The 23,792-nt window shown below is 48.7% G+C and overlaps 1 protein-coding gene and 1 long non-coding RNA gene across 6 annotated transcripts in view; one reads left to right on the forward strand and one right to left on the reverse strand.

Annotated features, from left to right (window-relative positions):
* Positions 1 to 4,739, forward strand: part of CYTH1 (cytohesin 1) — a 79,776-nt gene extending 75,037 nt beyond the window's left edge. For all 5 annotated transcript variants that reach the window (XM_059878355.1, XM_024981007.2, XM_015458990.3 and 2 more), the window contains 2 exons: positions 840 to 994; positions 2,867 to 4,739. In XM_059878355.1, the coding sequence (XP_059734338.1) occupies positions 840 to 994; positions 2,867 to 2,945 (234 nt within the window). In that variant the 3' untranslated portion in view covers positions 2,946 to 4,739. The remainder of the gene's footprint in view (positions 1 to 839; positions 995 to 2,866) is intronic.
* Positions 4,740 to 14,789: 10,050 nt separating this feature from the next.
* Positions 14,790 to 23,482, reverse strand: LOC132342978 (uncharacterized). The gene is made up of 2 exons (XR_009491604.1): positions 21,880 to 23,482; positions 14,790 to 18,344 (listed from the first exon to the last, which is right to left on the reverse strand). It is a non-coding gene; the product is annotated as an uncharacterized lncRNA (long non-coding RNA).
* Between the last annotated feature and the right edge of the window lie 310 nt (positions 23,483 to 23,792).

The raw sequence follows: 23,792 nt of genomic DNA on the forward strand, positions 1-23,792 counted from the left end.
TAGCAGCTGTTCAACACAAGATGAAGTCACAGAGGTTTGCCATTGACCTTGGGCAACACGGTTGGGGCTGCGCAGGTCCCCTTACAAGCAGACTGTTCTCAGTGGTAACTGCTGCAGTAGAGCACTGTCTGTGTTGGGCCGAGTCCTTGGAAGCTGAGCCTCTGCTGCATAGACGGAGGCCACCTGTCAGTCAGACGTGGTCTCTTAAAGTGCAGAAGGTCGGTGCTCACCCCCGTCTTACTCAAGGGCCAAGGACTTCAAAAAACTCCAAAAGTACTCATTTAATTTAGCCTAACTTTTAAAATTATCTTTACAGGTAAGGCCAAGGTGAAAGAAACTGAATGATGTCTTTCATTCTGTCCATCTGCTTTAGTGTCGCTTTCTAACTATCACACGACGTATAGGATTAGCCTGCCTTAAAAGGCTTCAGCAAGCTCTCGTGATTGGGCCACTTATTTTATGATCTTCAGATGGCTTATAAATATTTTTCCTTTGTTTTGGATTATTGTATTGCTGATGTGGCTGTAAAAGGCATTCGGTTACCTGCAGTTATCTCCATATTTTCTATACCTTAGGAGTAGAGCTAATGTGTATCTGCTTGGTATCTTTGCTAGTAAGACCTATTTATATACAATGTATGTTCTCCAGGATTCCGCTTTTAGGTTACTCTTTTCCAAAGGAAATGTATGTTTCCTATATTTTATGAAAGTCAGAATAAAGAAATTAACTTTTTTTTTTTTTTAATAAAAATTTCCTTTTGGGAAAATAACTTTTTTTTTTTCCTTGGTCAGCAGCTTTCTTAGATCTTTATCGCTCGCTCTCTCTCTCTTAATTCTCAGAACTGCTTTGAACTTTACATCCCCGACAATAAAGACCAAGTGATTAAGGCCTGTAAGACAGAGGCTGATGGGCGCGTGGTTGAGGGGAACCACACGGTCTACCGTATCTCGGCCCCAACGCCCGAGGAGAAGGAGGACTGGATCAAGTGCATCAAGTAGGTGACATATGACAGCTTGGACCTCGTGTCTCAGTCACGCCCCAGCTGTCTGTGTGCTGCCTGCCCCACCTCAGCACCTCTTGTGCTGAATCCATAGTGGGTAGTTTGACTGTGATTCCCAGGTGACTTTTCACTGGGTCCCTGGATTCTTGACCCTTGGACATTTTTAAGAGAGTACCTCACATATTGGTTTCCCAAGAGCAGCTCCTGGTCCCACGGAGGGGACTGGTGAGCAGGCTTACAGGCACAGACGCCACTGGCTGGACTGGCCTTCTCATGTCTTTGGAAGCAGGTCTCATCTTCATGGTGACAGCTCAGTGGAAATTGTAACGATTCCCTTTTATAATTCCTTAATCCTGCAAGACACTGTTGTCCCATTTACAGATGGGCAAACTGAGGCCTATTGAGGATAAATGGTGAACGCTTGTCGAAGTCATGTGGCAGTGATCCAGGGTCATAAAGCAGAGCCCCACACTCCCCACTGAGCTGTGAAAAAGAGAAGCTCTGGGAGAAGGCCGGTGTAAACAGATCCTCAGATCCAGGGCTCTTCCTGGTCCCTGCTCCGACTGTATCACAGGGGCGGTATCCTGCTGCAGGCTCTCTTCTCCACTCCCCCTGGGGCTTCTGCAAACCCTGTCCCCTCCACCGTCATGCCCACTGCCCATCACCATGCTTGTCTCCGTGGCTCTTCTCCTGGGAGCACGTCCTCAGTCTCGCCACTGATGCTGCGTTCATCAGGCGTGACCCAGCCGTCTCCCGGGTGTCGCCGGGACCAGAGTGAGGATGGCCACGGGAGCACACCTAGGTGTGCAGCTGGGCGGGGCTTCCAGACCTGAGCATGTCACGTGTCCTGAGCCCCTCACATGGGCCGGAGCTGTCCCGTGGCGTCCCTGGGGCTTGGCCCACCCAGGAAGCCGAGGTGGACTCCTCGCCCTGACGCCCCGAAGACAGAAGCAGGATTCCCTCCTGACCTCTCCACGTGGTCAGACACCCGCATGGCAGAGTCCCTCGGGATGTGTCCCGGCCCTGTCCAGGTCCTGCCTCCCATGCACATGTCCTCTCTGTGAACAGGGCCTGGTCAGCTTGCAGGAGCCACTGTACACCTGGTCAAGTGCAGAGTCTGCAGTCACATGGGCTTGTGACAAGCCTGGAAACTGTTGGCACTTGGAATACCACTTCTCTGGAAAAGCAAATGAAAGTTCAAATTGTGGTTCACAGCTTGCTTGAAAGTAGAGAATGACCGGTATAAAGGGGCAGCAGGGGGCCGTGGCCTGCTGTCACCACCTGTGCAGGTGTCTCTGGGGCCAGTGTGGGGGCTGCCTGGGCTCTCTCCCCACCGGACTGTAGATGCCAGGCAGGCCGCTGGCCGCTGCTCAGGCCCCTGCTGCCCAGTGACGGGTCTTGGCTGTTGAGCCGGTGCACTTGGGGACTCAGAAGTTGCTCAGTACAGACTGCAGCTGCCAACCAGATGCACCACATGCCAAGTGACACACAGGGTTGTGTGGCAGTCACTGCTCCAACAGATGCCACTGTCATCACAGAACTGAAGCATCGCGATTGTTTGCCTGAGTCAGAGCACAGCTGTGAGGTGAAGAGGACTCCTGAACTTAAATTGATTACTTGGTTGAAACAGGCAACAAGCGCCCCACAGTTACCTTGTTACTTGTACCTCATCTCCCTCAAGACTTGTCTTTTGCGCCATGTGTGGGTCCAGTGAAGGCTGATGCCACGACGTGGCCTTTACAGGGACGGTCAGGCAGCTGAGGGGAGTGTATGGGCGCGGCTGCCACTAGGAAGCCCGGGCCTGGGGTTGTATCTCCTTTCCTGTTCCTCGGTCCCCGCTGATTTCTCTCCTTTTCTGTGCTGCAGGGCGGCCATCAGCAGGGACCCTTTCTACGAGATGCTGGCCGCGCGGAAGAAGAAAGTGTCCTCCACGAAAAGACACTGAGTCTGCACAGCCAGCGGGGCCCGCATGCCCAGCGAGTGCTTCCCAGCCAGTGAGGCCCAGGGTGGCCACCGAGCCTCCGAGAGTGGGAGCGTCTGGCCAGGCGTCACCCTGAATTCCTAGAGACTAGCTTCAGCTTTTGCTAATTTTTTTAAGTGGGAGAAGGGTAGGTGGTCACCCCTGAGGAAGGGGGCCTGACGCCTTCACACTTGGGTTTTGAGCCTTTCTCTCTAAAAAAGAACAGAGCTCCTGTCGGCCAGGCCACCCCCCGCAGGTCTCCGCTCAGCAGGTCTGAGAGCAGAGCTCAGAGCCGACCGTTTACCTCTCGGTTATTCCCTGGGAAGAAGCCTCAACCCTGCACCATAAATACGTGTATCTGTATCTTATTATATGTTAAGGAAAAAGGGGGAATGGAAGAGAAGCCACATACTATAAAGATATATTTTTGTTTTTTAAAGAAAGAGAGAAAGTAGAGCTGTCCAGATGCGTTCTGTCCCATGTGCTTCAGGAATCTTCTCCCTGGAGAAGTTCTCTGGACCGCTGCTGCAGGTGTCAGCCCAGGGCAAGGGCTGGGCAGACCGCCTCCCCGTGCTCGTGGGGGCTTGGCTGGGTGGGAGAGGGGGTGGCGAGAGGGTGGAGGGGGCCACGCGTCGAGGACAGCCTCGGGGTCTGCAGGGCAGCGCCAGCCACTCCAGTCAGTGCTTGTGCTTCCTGGTGCCTGGGGAGCACTGCGGGGAGAAGGGAGTCCGCCTGCCGCCTGCACTCTTCTTTCTCTTTCAGGATTCATTCTTGTCGGGCTTTAAAATAGAAAGTCAGCATCTTTCCTTGAGCTACATACCTAATAACCAAAACTGTGAGGAAGGCAGTCCCATCAGAGGTTCTGGGATGACCTGTTTCTTATTTGGTTTTTCTTCCTTCTGCCCCTACACTCCATTCCTCGTTTTAGAGGAAGGAGCAGGTCTGACCTGATCACCCGAGGGCTTCAGCCTTCTCTGCCTCAGAACTGGCCCTCACCTGGACCACGCTGTGGCTTTAGTGGTGGCCCTCGGAGGGGAGCGGGCCTTCACCTGCGTGGCAGGGCCAGGGCAGGGGGATCCAGGGGTTGAGGGCTCGGCCCCCACTCCTGACGTGTGGCCGGAAGGAGCCGCCACCACTGCTCTCCTGCTGTTCTCTCAGGGACTCTCGTCCGGGCCCGGCACCCAGTCCAGGCAGAGCAAGGCCGGCCGGGCCATTGTCACCAGACCCCTCCCAGGCTGTGTGACCCCGGCTCCTCTGACTCCTTCCAGGCAGGCTCGCATCTCTGGAAATAGCTTTGGTAAAGGGGAGTGGGGGGCTTTCTGGGCCCACCTTTGTGTAGGTCCTCCCTGGAGTGGCTTCAGGCGTTTTAATGCTGGAGCTTGTGGAGGTGACAGAAGAGGGTCCAGGCTGGTAACCTGACCTTTCTGGGTTTGAGAGCCGGGGCAGGGCCAGCTGGGATCCAGGGAGTCTGGGCCGGTGCTGGAGCCCCTCTGGTGATCTGAGTCCTTGGCCCGGGTTCTCGTGAATATTACAGACAGAGAGGCACCTGGATCAGTATTAGTCTATTTATCAGAGGTGTAAATAATCCATGTATAGTTTTTCTCCTTTTAGATTATTTTGTATTTGTTTTAAAAAAAAGTTTTGTCAAATATAAAGACATGACTGAAAGTTGTTGACAGGGTTTTTAAAAAATTATTATTACAATTTCTTTTTGTTTGTTTTTTGCATTGTAAACTAGCGCCAAGGAACTGCAGCAAATAAACTCCAAACCTGCCCAAACCACTCTGTCACCTGTGGCATTGCTTCGTGCCCGGCTGGGCCCTGAGGAGGAAGCTTTTGCTTGTCAGGTGTGCTCATGAGGGTGGGTGTGTCGCCTGAACCTCACACAGGCCAAGTCCAGTGACAATAAAGACCAGAAGTGGGGAGGATGGAGCTGTCTTCCGTAAAAGAAAGCAGAGCAAGAAAGATGAGTAGCCTAGTGATTTCCCCCCTTTTTTGGAAGAAGAAACAAATGTCAGACATTGACTTTATTTTCTTTTATTAACTTTTATTGATTATAATTGCTTTATAATGTTGTGTCAGTTTCTGCTGTCCAACAAAGTGAATCAAAGTGAATCAACAAAGTGTACCACTTCGTTTTTAGATTTCCTTCCCACTTAGGTAACCACAGAACATTGAGTAGAGTTCCCTGTGCTATGCAGTCGGTTCTCATTAGTTATTTGTTTCATATATCAGATCAGATCAGATCAGTCACTCAGTCGTGTCCAACTCTTTGCGACCCTGTGAATCACAGCACGCCAGGCCTCCCTGTCCATCACCAACTCCCGGAGTTCACTCAGACTCACGTCTATCGAGTCAGTGATGCCATCCAGTCTTCTCATCCTGTGTCGTCCCCTTCTCCTCTTGCCCCCAATCCCTCCCAGCATCAGAGTCTTTTCCAATGAGTCAACTCTTTGCATGAGGTGGCCAAAGTACTGGAGTTTCAGCTTTAGCATCATTCCTTCCAAAGAAATCCCAGGGCTGATCTCCTTCAGAATGGGCTGGTTGGATCTCATTGCAGTCCAAGGGACTCTCAAGAGTCTTCTCCAACACCACAGTTCAAAAGTATCAATTCTTTGGCGCTCAGCCTTCTTCACAGTCCAACTCTCACATCCATACATGACCACTGGAAAAACCATAGCCTTGACTAGACGAACCTTTGTTGGCAAAGTAATGTCTCTGCTTTTCAACATGCTATCTAGGTTGGTCATAACTTTTCTTCCAAGGAGTAAGCATCTTTTAATTTCATGGCTGCAGTCACCATCTGCAGTGATTTTGGAGCCCCAAAAAATAAACTCTGACGCTGTTTCCACTGTTTCCCCATCTATTTCCCAGGAAGTGATGGGACCGGATGCCATGATCTTCGTTTTCTGAATGTTGAGCTTTAAGCCAAGTTTTTCACTCTCCACTTTCACTTTCATCAAGAGGCTTTTGAGTTCCTCTTCACTTTCTGCCATAAGGGTGGTGTCATCTGCATATCTAAGGTTATTGATACTTCTCCCGGCAATCTTGATTCCAGCTTGTGTTTCTTCCAGTCCAGCGTTTCTCATGATGTACTCTGCATATAGGTTAAATAAACAGGGTGACAATATACAGCCTTGACGTACTCCTTTTCCTATTTGGAACCAGTCTGTTGTTCCATGTCCAGTTCTGACTGTTGCTTCCTGACCTGCATACAAATTTCTCAAGAGGCAGATCAGGTGGTCTGGTATTCCCATCTCTTTCAGAATTTTCCACAGTTTGTTGTGATCCACACAGTCAAAGGCTTTGGCATAGTCAATGAAGCAGAATAGATGTTTTTCTGGAACTCTCTTGCTTTTTCTGTGATCCAGCGCATGTTGGCAATTTGATCTTTGGTTCCTCTGCCTTTTCTAAAACCAGCTTGAACATCAGGAAGTTCACGGTTCACATATTGCTGAAGCCTGGCTTGGAGAATTTTGAGCATTACTTTACTAGCGTGTGAGATGAGTGCAATTGTGCGGTAGTTTGAGCATTCTTTGGCATTGCCTTTCTTTGGGATTGGAATGAAAACTGACCTTTTCCAGTCCTGTGGCCACTGCTGAGTTTTCCAAATTTGCTGGCATATTGAGTGCAGCACTTTCACAGCATCTTTCAGGATTTGGAATAGCTCAACTGGAATTCCATCACCTCCACTAGCTTTGTTCATAGTGATGCTTTCTAAGGCCCACTTGACTTCACATTCCAGGATGTCGGGCTCTAGGTCAGTGATCACACCATCGTGATTATCTGGGTCGTGAAGATCTTTTTTGTACAGTTCTTCTGTGTATTCTTGCCATCTCTTCTTAATATCTTCTGCTTCTGTTAGGTCCATACCATTTCTGTCCTTTATCAAGCCCATCTTTGCATGAAATGTTCCTTTGGTATCTCTGATTTTCTTGAAGAGATCTCTAGTCTTTCCCATTCTGTTGTTTTCCTCTATTTCTTCGCATTGATTGCTGAAGAAGGCTTTCTTATCTCTTCTTGCTATTCTTTGGCACTCTGCATTCAGATGTTTAGATCTTTCCTTTTCTCCTTTGCTTTTCGCTTCTCTTCTTTTCACAGCTATTTGTAAGGCCTCCCCCGACAGCCATTTTGCTTTTTTGTATTTCTTTTCCATGGGGATGGTCTTGATCCCTGTCTCCTGTACAATGTCACGAACCTCATTCCATAGTTCATCAGGCACTCTATCTGTCAGGTCTAGGCCCTTAAATCTATTTCTCACTTCCACTGTATAATCATAAGGGATTTGATTTAGGTCATACCTGAATGGTCTAGTGGTTTTCCCTACTTTCTTCAATTTAAGTCTGAATTTGGCAATAAGGAGTTCATGGTCTGAGCCACAGTCAGCTCCTGGTCTTGTTTTTGCCAACTGTATAGAGTAGCGCGTATGTGTTGATCCCAGTCTCTCAATTCATCCCACCCTTCCTTCCCCTGCCTGGTATCCCTAAGTTTGTTCCCTACATCTGTGTCTCTATTTCTGCTTTGCAAATAGGTTCATCGGTGCCATTTTTCTAGATTCCACATATAAACAATATTATATAGTATTTGTTTTTGTCTTTCTGAATTACTTCATTCTCTATGACAGTCTCTCCAGACTTCAACTTTTATTAAGATCAAGAAATGTGCCTTCAGCCTTTATAATACCTTTTCAGTATCATTTCAGTTTCCAGATGTGCCTCCATAACTCCAGGGAAGAGGCACAGTGAGGTAGAACCTCAAAGCCCAGAAGATACTCAGCACAGCATCACAGGGTAAGGAGACGGACAAGCCCTAGCCTGTCGCCTTGGCTGGTGGCTCCCCAGAAAGCACAGTGTAGAGTTGGCATATGGTTCAGCAGTTCCAAGGTATATGCCCGAGAGAACTGAAAACACGTCCACACAAAAACTTGCACTTGAATGTTTACAGCCACATGATTCACAGTGGCCAAAAGGTGGAAACAATACAGATGTTCATCACCTGATGAGTGGATAAGTGAACTTCGGTGTGTTCATGCAGTGGAATATCACAAAGCCATGAAAAGCAATGAAGTTGGGATTCGTGTTATGACATGGCTGAACCCTGAAAATATGCTGCGTAAAGAAGCCAGACACAAAAGCTCATGGTTTATATGATTCTATTTATATGCAGTGTCTTCAAAAGGCAAATCTGTGGAGAGAGAAGGTGGGTTAGTGGTTGTCAGAGGCTGGTGATGTCGGGAGAACGGGAGTGACTGCCCATGGGTACAGGGTTTCTTTTGAGGGTGTTGAAAATATTTGTTGATAGTTGCACAATGTTGGGAATGCACTAAAACTCACTGAATTGTACACTTTAAAAGGGTGAATTCTGGACTTCCCAGTAGTCCAGGGGTTAAGAATCTGCCTGCCAATACGGGGGACACGGGTTCAGTCCCTAGTCCAGGAAGATCCCACATGCTGCGGAGCAGCTCAGCCCCATGGGCCACAACTGCTGAACCCTAGAGCCCGTGCTCTGCAGCAAGAGAAGCCAGCGCAGCGAGAAGCTCGGTACCATGACTAGAGAGTAGCCCCCGCACGCTGCAGCTGGAGAAAGCCCATGTGCCGCAAAGGACCCGGTGTAGTCAAAAACAATTTTAAAAATAAAAGGGTGAATTCTATGGTAAGTGAATGAGATCTCAATTTTAGAACAACAGCAGTGAGTAAATGCCATCACTTTCTGTGGTTCCAAAAGTGTGGTTCCCTGGATAGCATTTCCAGCAGCATCTGGGGGTGGGTTAGAAGTACAGATTCTCAGGTGCCCGCCACACCCACTGAATTGGAGCCTGCTGTGCTGGGACCTGACTCGGTTTAACAAGGTCTCCAGGTGCTTCTGGCGCCCAGTACTGTTTGAGAATAGTGCCCTAAACAACCACCCCAGTTCTTTTTGTCACCAGACTCAGGTTTGGCTGCTCATTGGTCAAGTATCCAATGTTGAGAGACAGATGTTGGTTACAAAGAAAGATGGCTTTACTGAGGAAGCCAGCAATCCTGCAAAGAATGTGGACTCGTGTCCCAAAGAACCAATTTCCCCTTGTCAGTCAGGGGGCAAAGCTTCTAAGGGGGAGTTGCAGGGGTACACATGTGGGGTTGGGGGGCCACGTGCAGAACAGCACAGACAGCTCCAACAGTCATCTTGAAATTTCTCATGGGGTGATCTAATCAGTGTCACCTTGATTATTTTATGTTCAGTTAATCTTCAGATCCAGGGTCAGTTTGTTCCCACTTGCTTAAGGCCAGTTCTTGGAATTGTGCCAGGTGGAGCAGCTTATGTCACGTCCGCAGTCTGATCATCATGTTAACAACTTCCTCCTGGTTGGGTTTCAGTATCTCTAAAATAGCCAAAAGGATATGACTGAGGATGTTACCTACAGCCCTTGAGGAGGAACTAAAGGTATTTTGTTTCATGACTGTTATTTTGTCTTGTTGACTGTTTTCCTCTGTTTCTGCATTTTCTCATTTCTCTGATTAAATGTATTCTTTGGCTAAAGTGTTTCCAGACAAGGGGCAGGTGGAGGACATGAAGAGGGGCGGGAGGGGGGAGGTGTCTCTCCAGGGAAGGCCTCATAGAATCCCAATCAGTTACACTTCCTTCTCTTCCCTGTTAGGCAGACATGCGTACATACGTGTATACACACCAGGTTTAGTGAAGTATGATTCTGTACCATATAATTCATCCATTTAAAGTGTACAATGCAGTGGGTTTGGTCATTCACCAAGTCATTCAGCCATTAACCATCAATTCTGAAATCTATTCATCGTCCCCAAGCAAACCATGTTGCTCCCATTAGCATCCTCACCCCCTGCAGCCCTAGGCAGACCCTTGACCCCCTGCAGCCCTAGGCAGACCCTTGTTTCAGCCTCTGGGGACTTCCTCTCCTGGACATCTCGTAGAACTGGAGTCACTCGCGGTGTAGTCCTCCGTGTCTGACTGCGCTCACCACCACTGCTTTCAAGGCTCACTGGTGGTGTGGGTTGTCAGTACTTCATTCTCTTTTGGTGCTGATGTTCCATTTTATGGATACGCCACCTCCTTATTCATGCATCTGTTGACGGGTGTTGAGTAATCCCCACTCTTGGGCTGCTGTGGACAGTGGAACCATGCGCATTCATGTGCAGGTTTTGTGAGCATTGCTGGCGTTTTGACAGTTTGTCCTGTTGCATCTGCATCTTCGTCCTCAGCCAAGGGCCTGCCTCCACTCCCTCCACTCAGCTTTGATGGACAAATCTAGTCTCACCTACCTCTCCGCCAGCTCACCATCAGGCTCTTTCACTGGCCCCTCTGCCCAACCACCGCCTGCTGACACCCCACAGGACTAGCCTCTAGTGTTCACAAATGCCTGGGTAGATGACCAGTCACATGGTTGCACCCGCTAACCAGCTGGGGCCCCAAAATGTGCCTCTGTGCCTCTTGTCTCTGCCCTCTTCCCCTCCTATTGGGCCTGTGCCCCAGGGCATCCCAGGCATACTCTGTGTTGTACCTGAGCTCATGCTGTGATCGCCCCAGGAGGGCGCCTTGTCAACGCTACCCCCTGGACTTAGTCTCACCGGTGATTCTTGCCTAAGTGCTCTGCACACACTCATCTCTACTCTAGTGGCTGCAAAATGATGAGCCCCACCTCCAGCGCCTCCCTCGAGTGACCGGTTGGCCCTCGGCGCCCTGACTGTGAGAAGGAGCCTTTCTTTGTCCTGCTTGCACACCTGTTAATGGCGTGGATGCATGGATTCCTGTTTCCAGAGGTCTGTAACATACTACTGTCCTTAGTGAGTCTGATGTTCAAAATGTCCCCAATTTGGCCAGTGGGAGCCCCATCCATTGGCTCCATATCTTATGATATGATGTGATATACCCTGCATTTTCTTAGCACCAACGCCTTTCCTGGCATCACAAAATACTTCTGGATCACCTCATACCCACCCTTCCTCAGTTCCAGGGTCAGCCATTTCTCCAGGGGCCCCCAGTTCCTTTTAGAGGCCAAGAGTTGGCCTCTAGGTGTGCCCATTGCTACTGAGGTGTCTTCATCTCTTTGCCCTTTCAGTGAACAGGGCTAGAACACACACACATATATACACATGGATACTACACGCTCCAGGGCAGGTACACATATATGTAACAGGACATACGTCACTGGGCTAAGGATGAATGAATCAGGTGATGCATATTTAAAAAAACAAAAACAGCTCTTAGCCTAGTGCCTGGACCTGGAACTCAGTTTCATCATCATTATTTTAATTATTTTTGAAAACTATGGAATCCTTTGCTGATCCTTTGCATGCCATGCATGAAATCCCAGTTTGGGATCCAGAGCAAGGGCCAGCTGACTCACCCGCTCCCTCCAAGCAGGTGGACAGCTGCGCCAAACAGAGTTCTGCTTAAAACGTGCTGCTTGGGGTTCTCTGGTGGCTCAGCAGTAAAGAATCTGTCTGCCAATGCAGACGATAACGCGTTCAATCCCCAGTCCGGGAAGATCCCACATGCCGTGAAGCAACTAAGCCCCATGAGCCACAACTACTGAGCCCTAGAGCCCTTGATCCCGAGCTCTGCAACAAGAGAAGCCACTGCAATGAGAAGCCTTCACACCAAAACTAGAGAGCAGCCCCTGCTTGATGCAACTAGAGAAAGCCTGAGCCCAGCAACAAAGACCAGCAGAGCCAAAACTCAAAAAAAAATTATTAAAAAAAAAGTGATGCGTGGACACACCAAGCAGCTGCCCATTTGTACCGCAGAACATCAGACCCCTCCCAAGGGCGCCAAAAGGAACCTTGGTGGAAAGGAAATGCTCTGAGGAGGGGAGGACGCGCGAGTGATAAATGCTGCCATGCGTTTCCTTTCATAGGTTATTTGGGTGTGGGCGCAGCAAGCAAAGCACAGAGCCAGCCCGCCACTCCAGGCTACGTGACACCCTGGACTCTGCCTCTGTGTTCCGGGGAGGTCCTTGTCTCACTCACATTACGGAACCGCGATCCCCTCTCTGGAGGGTCTTGACTCGAATGTAGACAGGCCGGCAGCAGCTCTATCGTCAGGTCTTGCTGTGAAGTGTGTCTCTCTCCGTTCCAACCGAGGGTTCTGCTAGATTTCCAGCTTCTACCTGGAGTGAGATGTTTCCTAACCTGGTTGATACGAGCGATCCACTGTGTGTGACCCGACCCACTGCGTGGAAGACAGTAGAAAACCTTGGCCCCGTTAGCCACAGATGGTCACGTGACTCGGGCACCAGAACTCGAGTTCTGTACCGAGGGGGACCAGAGGCCTGCTGCCGGACTAGCCTTATCTTCCTTAATCCAACCTTCCTCTTGGTTCACCACACTGTATCACATGGAATCACCTTTCTGCTCTTGGTTTAGGTCTTTGTACAAACTCAATGGAAACAAATCTATTTATATTTCCTGATGCTTCAGGATTCTGCTTAGCATCTTCCTGGCCAGCATCCTTAGTGTTACATCGTCAATGATTGTCATACACAGTCTCCTCTGATCTTAATGCTCTTAAGCAAGACGTAATTACAATTTATTGAGCACCTGTGTCCTGGCCTTTTTATTTCTTTACTATCCCTGTGAAAGTCGCTCAGTTGTGTCCGACTCTCTGTGACCCCAATGGACTGTAGCCCCCCAGCTCCTCTGTTGATGGGATTCTCCAGGCAAGAATACTGGAATGGGTGGCCATGCCCTTCTCCAGGGGATCTTCCTGATTTAGGGATCAAACTCAGGTTTCTGGCATTGCAGATTCTTTACTATCTGAGCCACCAGGGAGGTCCCTGACTACCACCTAAAAAAATTAGCATCCTGCCAGGTGATAACATGTGCTCCTGGGTGTTGCTCAAGTGGATTCATGACCTGCCATTTTGGGCCATGAGGCCAGCGCCCTTTCCTGCAGCCTCTCCATCTCTGCGGGTGTCCAGAGCACACAGCACCTCCTGGACCTTGTGCTCAGCACTCCCTTGCAGGTGGTCTATCTGCTTTTCTCTGGTGACCTGGGTGAGCCCAGCCCTGCCTCACTTCAAGGCTGTTGCTGCCCCTCTGGGCAGCTCCAGTTTCTTCCTCCAGGATTCTGGACCTGCTTGTCTCGAACTCTTGGCTCTTTCTTGCCCCTTTCCTGGTTCCTTCCTCCCTCTAGCCTCTGGATTCTTAGCCCGGTTCTCAGGGACTGTCTGTCTCCCGGCTCCTCAAGTCACTGTGCCTTCTGCTTGCAAGTTCCCCCTATCTCCCTCTTCCTGGGATGCTTCTGCTCATCCCTAAAGTCCCAACTGGGCCCCTCCCCACCTCATCCTCAGGAGTCCTCCCAGCCTTCATCCCAAATTCCGTACCACTCCCTGGACTCTCCCTGTTGTGATTCACATCATGCTGACTCTTTCTTTTCTGTTTGGAAAGTAACGCTCTTAATTGTGCTGCTTGCCGAGTTTCCCGTGATGACACTGAATTTTAATTTCACAGCGGTTTGTCTCTCAACCTAGGCAAAATCCATGGGCACTCTCCTCACTTTGTGCTCTCAAAACAACCTCCAGAGGGTGGGGAGGGGAGTGCTGCCTGGTCCTACACCAGCTTGATGATCTCAGACTGGCTCAGTCTCAGTCCAGCACGAGAGGCCCTTCTGGAAGCTCTCCGGGGGCTTCTCCCATCATTCAGGGCTTGACTTTACCTGGGGTGGGGGGCCATCTAGCTCTTACACCTTACTCTCAATGGGCTCTGCTTTCCTCGCTGCCCCAGTCTCTATAGGGGCCACACTCTCTGCAGGCTGACCTCAGCCTTTGAACACTGGGGGGCTCTGAGGGTGAGTGTCTGTGCAGGCCAGCCTGTCTGCTTCAGCACCGTCTCCCCAGCCATCAGCAGAATGTGGTCCCTCTAAAGAGATCACCCTGTATCGAGGGGGCGGGGTGGATAGACCCTCCTTTCAGCAGCCACATGGACCTGACACCACGGCGGGGCATGTTTGCTCAGGCGCAGCCAACGAGGGTTCCAAGAGCGTCACGTTTTCAGCCAGTCTCTCCTGCAGGCATCAAGTGCCCCTGTCTGAAGGCTCCCTGAGCATCTTCTAGGAATTAAAGCTGCGTCTCCTTCTGTTTTATGAGTCGGGGTGAAGATACCACCCCCTGTTGCGAACGCCGAACTTCATGCATCAGCCCCTTCCACGTGAGAAACTGTCATTTCTTCGCAGGGAAAGGTCCACATCTGGCAAGTTTTTGTATCTATATCTCCCAGAGCCTACAGAGAAGTGGTTCTTATTACCTGTGGGCCTTGGGACCTTCCCTGAAGCTAATACATGCTACGGATGGTCTGCCCTAGAAAAGTACACAGGAAGCCCCAGATGAAAAGTGGGTGGAGTCTCCTGGGGCTGAGTCCCTCCACGGCCCCAGGTTAAACAGTTCCCGTCTGAACCTTTGTCCTCGGAGCTCAGAGGCGCCAGGTGGATTGGAAAGGGAGGAGGCCTTGCTTAAAGTTTGCTTCTTCACCGTGTCTGCTCCCTATGTGATCCATACCTATTCAGAGAAGAGATAATCTTTAAATAGACCTATTTATCTTAGCCTGCTTAGGCTACAGGCTGCCCAGGTGGTGCCAGTGGTGGAGAACCCACCTGCCAATGCAGGAGACATAAAATGATGTGGGTTTGATCCTCGGGTCGGGAAGATCCCCTGGAGGAGGGCATGGCAACCCACTCTAGTATTCTTGCCTGGAGAATCCTATGGACAGAGGAGCCTGGCGGGCTACAGTCCATAGGGTCGCAAAGAATCAGACACGACTGAAGCAACTTAACACTCACACACATGCTTGGGGTACTGCAACAAAAATATCCCAGACCTGGTGGTCAAAACAACAGAAATTTATTCCTCACAGTTCTGAAGGCTCTAAGTCCAAAGTCAAGGTGGCAGCAACTCAGTTCCTGGTAAGGCTGTCTTGCCTTTTGCGGTGTCTTCACCCATTGGAGAGAGAGGAAGCAAGCTCTGGGGTCTGTTGCTTCTGTTCCTCTGGAGAACCCTGGCTCACACAGATGGCACAGAGAAACCTGGGAAGAAACCCCTCACTCTGGGGAAGAATTTGCTGAAGCGAATCTTAGCAGATGTGCAGGGGAAGAGCTGGACCTCACGTCCTTTCATCTGTTTTACAGACTCACATGCTCAGCCTGCCCGGATGGCATTGGCTCTTCCCGGGCACATGCGACACGGTTGACTCAGTTTGGCACCAGATCCACCCACACCTGTAAAGTATCTGCCTGTGGATGACGCTCACATCTTACTGGGCGCCCTTTCCCCAGACTTCAGGTGCCACCTTCTGCACTGACTGGAGGATGATGCTGCAGGTCTGCTCAGCAGTGCTGGGGACTCCCTTGGATGCTGCGGGAGGAGGGACAGAAGGGCCCCCGTGGGGGTGGCATATGCCAGATGTTAAACCGGGGCATCTGCCTTCCTCCAGGTGCCCACCGCACGGGGGAGACCCCACTGAAGTTCAGGCGTGCAAAGGATGGACGCTGGGTCTGGGGAGCCTATTGAAACAGAAGAAGAAGCCCTGGAGACCAGGTGACTTTTTCCTTGACTTGGTCTCTGGATTGAAATATAAGGAAGTGAGGAAATAGTCCAAGTCACCAAATATTTCTTAGAGGTAGTCAGTTCCCAGGGAGCAGAGTCCAAACCTCAAATACACTCAGCCCTTGGCCTGTTCCTAGGTAAGTACAGGTTCCGGGCAAAGAGGATGTGGCTACATGCAAACACTGACTTTGGTTGGTGCGTGTCTTGTGTAATTGGCCTCGGTAAAACTTTCCAAGCAACTACTGCTTATATCCTTGTCTGTAGCTTAAACTTTACCTTCAAAGGTTGGCTCTAGAAATGTCCACAGAGAGAAAATATGGGCGATGTATTAGGAAGACGCTGCTTCCACCTCCTGTGAGTCTCTCCTTAACCTGCCACCAGATGTGTGGGGGTTGTCCCCAGCCAAGCAGCCCTCCATGACACCAGCTGGATGCTCACCAGTGTAACTCAGTTCTGACACTACATACCCAGAGGCAGCATCAGATCCCACAGGTGAAGGACTCAGTCCCACGAGGCTGTGCCCCCAACTTCAAATGCCAACCAAAAGAGGTGGGTTCCCAGGTCACCCACAGCTCTGTCCAGTTTGCCTCTGAATTGACATCATATGTACTTATTTATTGGAGAAGGAAATGGCAACCCACTCCAGTGTTCTTGCCTGGAGAATCCCAGGGATGGGGGAGCCTGGTGGGCTGCCGTCTCTGGGGTCGCACAGAGTCGGACACGACTGAAGCGACTTAGCAGCAGCAGCAGTAGTACTTATTTATAGATGTTTACTGTTTATTTATAAATAGATATTTATGCGTGCATGCTAAGTCATTTCAGTCATGTCTGACTCTGTGTGACCCTATGGACTATAGCCCTTCAGACTCCTCTGTCCATGGACTTCTCCAGGCAAGAATACTGGAGTAGGTTGCCATTCCTTTCTCCAAGGGATCTTCCTCACCCAGGAATCGAACCCATGTCTCTTACATCTCCTGCATTGGCAGGCAGATTCTTTAACCTCTAGCGCTGCCTGGGAAGCCCCGAATATATTTATAAATGTTATAAGATAGTAGTGAAGTCACTCAGTTGTGTCCGACTCTTTGCGACCCGATGGACTGTAGCCTACCAGGCTCCTCCATCCATGGGATTTTCCAGGCAAGAATACTGGAGTGGGTTGCCATTTCCTTTTCCAGGAGCTCTTCCCAACCCAGGGATCGAACCCAGGTCTCCTGCATTGTAGACAGAGACTTTACCGTCTGAGCCACCAGGGAAGTCTATAAATATTACAAAATTATTATAAATATTTTAAACAATATAAATATATTTATTATAAATGTATATTTAAATATAAATTAATATAAAGATTGTTTCTATTGTTGAAATTTTAATTTTTATTTATTTTTAAATTTGGGGGCCTCACTGTGTAGCTTGAGGTTATCTTAGCTCCCTGATCAGGGATGGAACTCATGCCCCTGCAGTGGAAGCACAGAGACCTAAGCACTGAAACACCAGGGAAGTCCCTGAAATTTTACAAATACGAAGAAGCATGAGGAATAATACCAAAAGCCCATATTCCTACTGCCCAGTATTTCCAGCCGTTCACATTTTGTCACTCCCTCAACCTTCCAATTTTTTTTAATCCATAAGCTAGATATTCTGGCTTTCATTTAGGACGCAGAAAGCTGGAAAGAGTCACACCCTCATCCTAACAGGAGTTTAGACAGATCTACAAAATCATTCCAAGCCCATCAAGGAGCTGCCTGAGATCTAAGACAGACAGGCCTCCAAGGAGGGCAGGAGAGTGGGTCATGGGGCAGAGCTGGGCAGGAGGTGAGCTGAGACTTCTAGTGAAGCGCGGCAGGCACGCACGGAGCAGGGCAGCTGAGGGCAAGAGCCGTGGGTGCCGAGACCCCCGGGGCCCTCCGCAGGGACCGCACCGTGCTCACGGGGCGGGGCAGGGCAGGCAGCCAAGAAAGCTTCCTCAAAGCCCTCAAAGCTCTCCTTTAAAGAACAAAAGCCTGGAGTCACTGAGGGAGCAGCAGAAAACACAGATGGAGACCGAGGCTGGAGGGTGAGGCTGGAGGAGCAGAGGCCCTCTGCCTGTGAGGAGGCACGCGAGGAGATAGCCTACTCCTGGGAGAGGCAGGACCACGAGAAAGCCCCGCCCCGAGGTGCAGGGACACGGACTGAGGTCGAAAGCCAGCAGCAGAGAGGCCCTCTGCCCCCATCCTGGTGCCCCAGCCCAGCCCAGGCCAGGTCCAGTCACAGCTGTCCTCTCCTGGGGCAGGCTTATTGAGAAATCCCCATAACAAGAAGGTTGAGAGAAGTCCTTTGCCGCCCAACACTCATGGCTGCATCGCCCTCTCTGAGGTCTCCCAGTTGGGTTAGCTCCTGGCCGGCTGCCCTTGTGCTGCCCCCACGTTGCTGCGTGAATCATTAGATGCTGGGAGGCGTTTCATTCTCAATCCATCCACCAGTTTTTCTCTGTTCTGAGTGATCTGTGATGAGCCTGCATGGACAAGTCTCGGTGTGGACAAGTGGTCCCATTTAAACCTCTTGGTAAGTACCCAGGAACAGGGTTGCTAGGTTGTAGAGCGAGGGTGTCTTTGAGGGAACCACCAGACGTTTTCAAGTAAGCTGTCCCTCACATTCTCAGCAGCAACACCCCGAGTCCCTGCTGCTGTGCATCCCTGCTAATACTTGGTACGGTCAGTCTCTGGTTTTACCAGCTTTAGTGGGGATATGTCATAGTGGTTTTAGTTTGCATTTTCCTAGTGACATGATATTGAGCATTTTTTCATTGGCTTGTTCGCTGTATTTCTTCTTTGCCAAACTGTCTACTCAAGTCATTTGCCCTTTAAAAAAAAAAAAAAAAATTCAGGTTGTCTTCTTGTTAATGCGTTGTAAACATTCTTTATAGAATCTGGATACAAGTCCTTAATACAAGTCCTTAATTGGATATATGTGTTGCAAATATTTTCTCCCAGTCTTGGCCTTGCTTTTAAACTTTTTTTTTTTTTTTTGGCTGCACCAAAAAAAAAAAAAAAAAAATCAGGATCTTAGTAAGTTCCCTGATTAGGGATGGAACCCATGTCCCCTGCAGTGGAAGCAGACAGGATTGTGTGAATAGTTTATCTGGATTTGTTTTCTGTAACCCAAGCAAACGTGATTCAGGTGCATTAATAGTTTGTCAGAATGGTTGTTCTGACTCTTTTTAAAGTGGTCCAGATTTTTAAGGATGGAGGCAACCTGAAGATATAAGAGGGGAAGCAGCATAGGGAGGAGAAAGAAGGAGCCTGTTTCTAGGGTTTCACCCCTCTCTTCTGACCCTTGACCCGTTTCTGTCCACCGGATGGGTGCTACTTGTCCACTAAGCTCCCCTCCTTACCCCTGGATTAGACAGCAGCTGCTTTTTCCCTTAAACAACTGGTGTGTCCAGGTACTGCTGCATCACCTTTGTGCTCAGTGTAAACAGAACAAGAGCACGGCAGCCTACCCCCTGGTCACATCAGCTCTCGCTCCTCCATTCCCATCATCGTTATCCCTGAATACTGACTGGTTAAATACCATGTGGATATCACTGCAGTGCCCTTCAGTTGTCTGGCATTTCATGTAAGAAATCATGATGATTATCTACTGACTTCCTACTATTGTTATAAACATATTATTTCTTTGGTTAAGTCAACTCAGGACCAGGACCCTCCTTGGAGTTGGATGTTTGCATAGTCAGGACCTATGGTGAGGTAATCACCAGGGTCCCCCAGGCAGCACATGGTAAAGGTGGGATCCGCATGCCGTTCTGGTGATCAGGACTCCCTCAAGTCAATCCTGGACTCAGGTAAGCACTGTGGTCTAGTGCTCTCCAGGTTGTGTGACTCATTCTCTTATGTGTTTGGAAAGTGGGATGTTTTGCAATAATATGCAAAAGGGTATCGTTACTTTGATCCTATCACTTCCTACACAGATTGAGTTAAAAGTCTAAGTGGGAGTGTGGGGAAAACCCACTGAAACAATGGGAGCATGGTCAGACAACTGAAGATGTCTCTTGCTCTTGTTCTCTGTATTCCCTGCTGGACTAATTGCTGGCTTCCCTCACTTGACCAGCCAGCCCTCTCCGCTGTAGGGTTTCAACAGTCCCTGGTAACTCTGAGCCCACCTGATGTCAATTCCCCGAATAAACAGTAGCCTCCTTCTCTCCCGAGCAACAAAGACTGCTGCCATGTCCTGGCTGGGGTCTGCCACACCTGGTGGGGTGTCCCTCCAGGACCCCTGTGTAAGATCCTCTGTCCAGTGAACCACTGATGTCTCTGTGTTGTCTCTGGTCTCTTTCTTTAGTCTCGAGGCTGGGCAGCTACGAAGCTTGCTGGCCTGTGGGGTGCAGCCCACAAAAGGGCGAAGGATGTTATTTGAGTGAATGGGTTGATTATGGAAGATGCAGAAACTGTCATTCAAACCATAGTCTGATATAGAATCCAAAATGCAGAGAAAATTCTAAAGGCCTGTTTAAAAACGGTGAGAGCTAGAACAAAAATGCAAGGTTCCCCCAACTTTTCCCCAGAAGACCGTCTTTAGTTAATTTACTTGAGGAAGCTGCCTCGCTGAGCGTTGTGGCCACAAAGAGCTCATTGTTCTAGGTTCCTACTTCAGCTGCTTGGCTGGGACTGTTGACTAAATACGTTCTGGATGCTGAGTTAGTTCGGGTTCATGAAGAAGGGGAAACATGCGCTTATTAGGCTGAGCGACATTGCATAATTGTCCCATCTCAATATTTCTTAGTGCAAGAAATACTAACCACACGTAAAATCAGACTTCACAAACTGCAGCCTGGGGGGAAATATCAATATTTGCAAAATAAAGAGCTGGGGGGAGTGAGAAATGACAACTCGTGGGAGTTTTGATGTATATTTCCCTGAGTCCTTATGTGATCTTCACGTGCCAACGTACGCCCTTTTGCTGTATCCGTTTGAATTTTCCCCTCTGGGCATTGCCAGTTCATGCCTTGTGACTATCTTCCTTTAGGGTTGTCTTTAAAAAAAAAAAATGTTTACGTCTTTAGTTGTCTGCTGCATGGGGTCTTAGTTTTGTCATACGAGATCTTTTGTCGCAGCTCACAGCTTCACTAATTGTGAAGCAGCCTCAGTAGCTGTGGCACTTGGGATTAGCTGCTGCTTGGCATGTGGAACCTTAGTTCCCCAGCCAGGGCTCAAACCTGTGTCCCCTGCATTGCAAGGCAGATTCTTAACCACTGGACCACCAGCAAAGTCCCTAGGGTTGTCTTTAAAAATAAATTAGTAGGTGTTTTTGTGATATTAAGTGATATTAAACTTATACTTACCTATATATTATAAGCATAATCTAATATTAATAATCTAATCAATCAATCAATCTAATCTAATAAATAAGTCTAATACTTGCCTTTTGACTTTGTGTTATATTTTCCAAAATTTTAATTTTATAGAGTCAAATATGTCTATTTTTTTCTGTATGGTTTTGAGTTTCTTGTCTTAAAGAGGTTGCCATTGCTCCAAAATAAATAGTTCCCTTAATTTTCTTCTAATATTTAATACGAATTTTCTTTTTTTGACCTTTGGATTTTTAATCCATCAAGGGTTCATTTTTGTTTATGTTATGAGGAAAGGATATACGTTTATTTTATTCCAGAGAAGTATTTGATAATGCCAACACAATCTATTAATTAAATTTTCATTTTCCCATTGAGATACCACTTTTATCATGTGTTAAATTCCCATATATTTTTGGAATGGCTTCTTTTCATGTGCCAAGAGTATTCTTTTCATTACAGTTGTTTCTGAAGAGGCTATTAATAGTTGGTGAGTCAAACCTCCCTTATTATTCCTTGGTTTTGAGATGTTCTTGGCTATCCTCAGACATTTATCCTTTCTCAGAAGCATTAAAAATATTTGTTTCTAGTTTGAAAAGCACAGATGGGGTCACAAGGCCAGAGAAATACGAAGACTCGCTGCCCAGAGCATAAATGCCAGCTGTCATTTGTCTTCCCAGCCAGCTGTGTCCAGTTACCTGATCCAAGTAGCCATCTAGGGAAAAATCCTTTAAAAATCGATGAGAATGACTTGCCACAGAGTGGGTATAGTTGACTGATCACGACTGATGAGTGGTTCTTGGGCAGAATTTTGAGTGATGGTGTCATTCCAAGGGGCTTCCCAATGTTAAAGAACCCGCCTGCCTATGCAGGAGATGCAGGAGACGTGGGCTCGATCCCTGGGTTGGGAAGATCCTCTGGAGAAGGAAATCAACCCTCTCCAGTATTCTTGCCTGGAAAATCCCAGGGACAGAGGAGCCTGGCAGGCAATAGTCCATGGGGTCCTAAGAGTCAGAGTCGGAAATAACTTGGCGACTGAGCACACTCACCTGTCATTCTGAGAGTCTTGGAAGAGCTGCTGGAGGCAGGTGGTGTACACCGTCAGGGAGCAGGCCTCCAGACCAGGGACCTTCTCGGGCGCTCTGACCCCTGACCTCTGGCAGGACCATGTTCTTATGTTCCCTGGAGATGCCCCTGTGTGTCCTCCTAACTGACATCAGCCCTCCAGCCCCTGGTGATTCCGTTCTCAGCCCTGTCCTCACTCTACCCAGCTGTCTGGGCATCTCTGCTCATCTCTATGACTCAACTCCACTTCACCGAGGCAGCTGAAAGCAAAGATGCTCTTAGAGCTGGAAGAGAAAAAAAATCACCATCAGTCCGCATTGTGCACAGCTTCCTTCTGACGTGGCGGGGAAGTGCTGATCAGCGGCAGGCAGCCACTTGGGAACAAAGGGAGCTGTTGACAGGCCCTTGGGGACAGGAACAGGTCCTCCTGCTCAAATCCCACTTTCTCCCACCTGTTCATCTGCATCTGGTGGGCATTTCCTTGTGCAGAGCTAGTGAACAGCAGCAGCAGCCTGGCCTTTGTTCAAACTTAGACTCCCTGATGGACCCACCTATTTGATGGCATTGCCTGGTTGTCGGCCCCACCAGTGGCTCCTGGGCTTTCCGGCTATGGCTTGGTCCACATCAGTAATGGAAACTGGGAGGGTCTGCTTCCCTCCATTCAAGAACAGTGAGGCTTGTTTATCAGCCAAATGGCTCAAGATTCCAAGATGTAAGACTTTTAAATAAGAATTAGGGAGGCTCCAGGGTCAAAAGGATGAGTGAATCCCTGATGCAGATTAGTGAAATGATTCCCGATGACCTGTTTTCCTTCTTCGTTTGATTCCATCACTGATTCTCAGCTGATCCTGATCCTCACTGATCTCACTGATCCTCCCCACCCCCCTGCCTGACATGGACACCAATTGCCTCTCCACGGTCCTGTCTCCCCCACGTCACCTCCCCAACCCACAGAGGGAAGGGCCCTGCCTTTTAGATTGTTTTCTTTTTTGAAAGAATTTCAAAAGTACAGAAAAACTGCCCAAAATTTTTACTATAAAGAATACCTGTATGCCCAAACTTAGCTGCTAATATTTCACCCGTTTACTATTTTTGTGTGCTCTCTCTCTACCATTAGAAAGATTACTTGCAAACACCCAGCCCTTTAGCCCTAAACCTTTCTGTGCATAATTGCTAAGAATAGGAATGTCCACTTACATAACCATAAAACCATTGTATAGTTACTAACATCAGTAAATTTAACATGGAAGCAACACTTGTCTGATCTACTGTTTGAATTCAGATTTGTCAGTTGATCCAAAGTAACGTCTTTTATAGCATTTTCCCTCCGGTCTAGGATCCAGTCCACAATCAGGCATTGCGTTTAGTTGTCCTGTTTCTTTAGCCTCCTTTAATCTGGACTTTCTATGGCTTTTCTTCATCTGCTGTGACATGGACATTTAAAAAAATCTTTTTAAAAATATGTATTTCTTTTGCCTGCACTGGGTCTTCACTGTGGCATGGGGGATCTAGTTCCCTGACCGGGGATCCAACCTGGGTTCCCTACAGTGGAGGCTCGGAATCTTACACACTGGACCCTAGGGAAGTCCCAACATGGGTTTTTTTTTTTTGCAAGAATGACCCCTCATACCGGCCTTTTGGAAAATAATAGATGGCTCCTTATTTGGGGTTTATGTCACATTTCCGCAGGAGCAGATGGGGGTTATGCATTTTTGGCAGCAACTTGTATGGGGGTGCCGTACCTGCAAAGGGCACCCCATCAGGGCACCTGGTCCAACACCCCTTACTGGTGATGAGGGTGTTGACCGCCTGGTTCAGTATGCTCAGTTCCTTCACGGCATAATCGCTGTTTCTTTATTCTCCCTGCAGCTGATAGGAAATCAGAGAGGAGACACTT

The sequence above is a fragment of the Bos taurus genome, chromosome 19 (assembly GCF_002263795.3).
Source record: "Bos taurus isolate L1 Dominette 01449 registration number 42190680 breed Hereford chromosome 19, ARS-UCD2.0, whole genome shotgun sequence".
In the NCBI taxonomy this organism is placed as follows: domain Eukaryota; kingdom Metazoa; phylum Chordata; class Mammalia; order Artiodactyla; family Bovidae; genus Bos; species Bos taurus.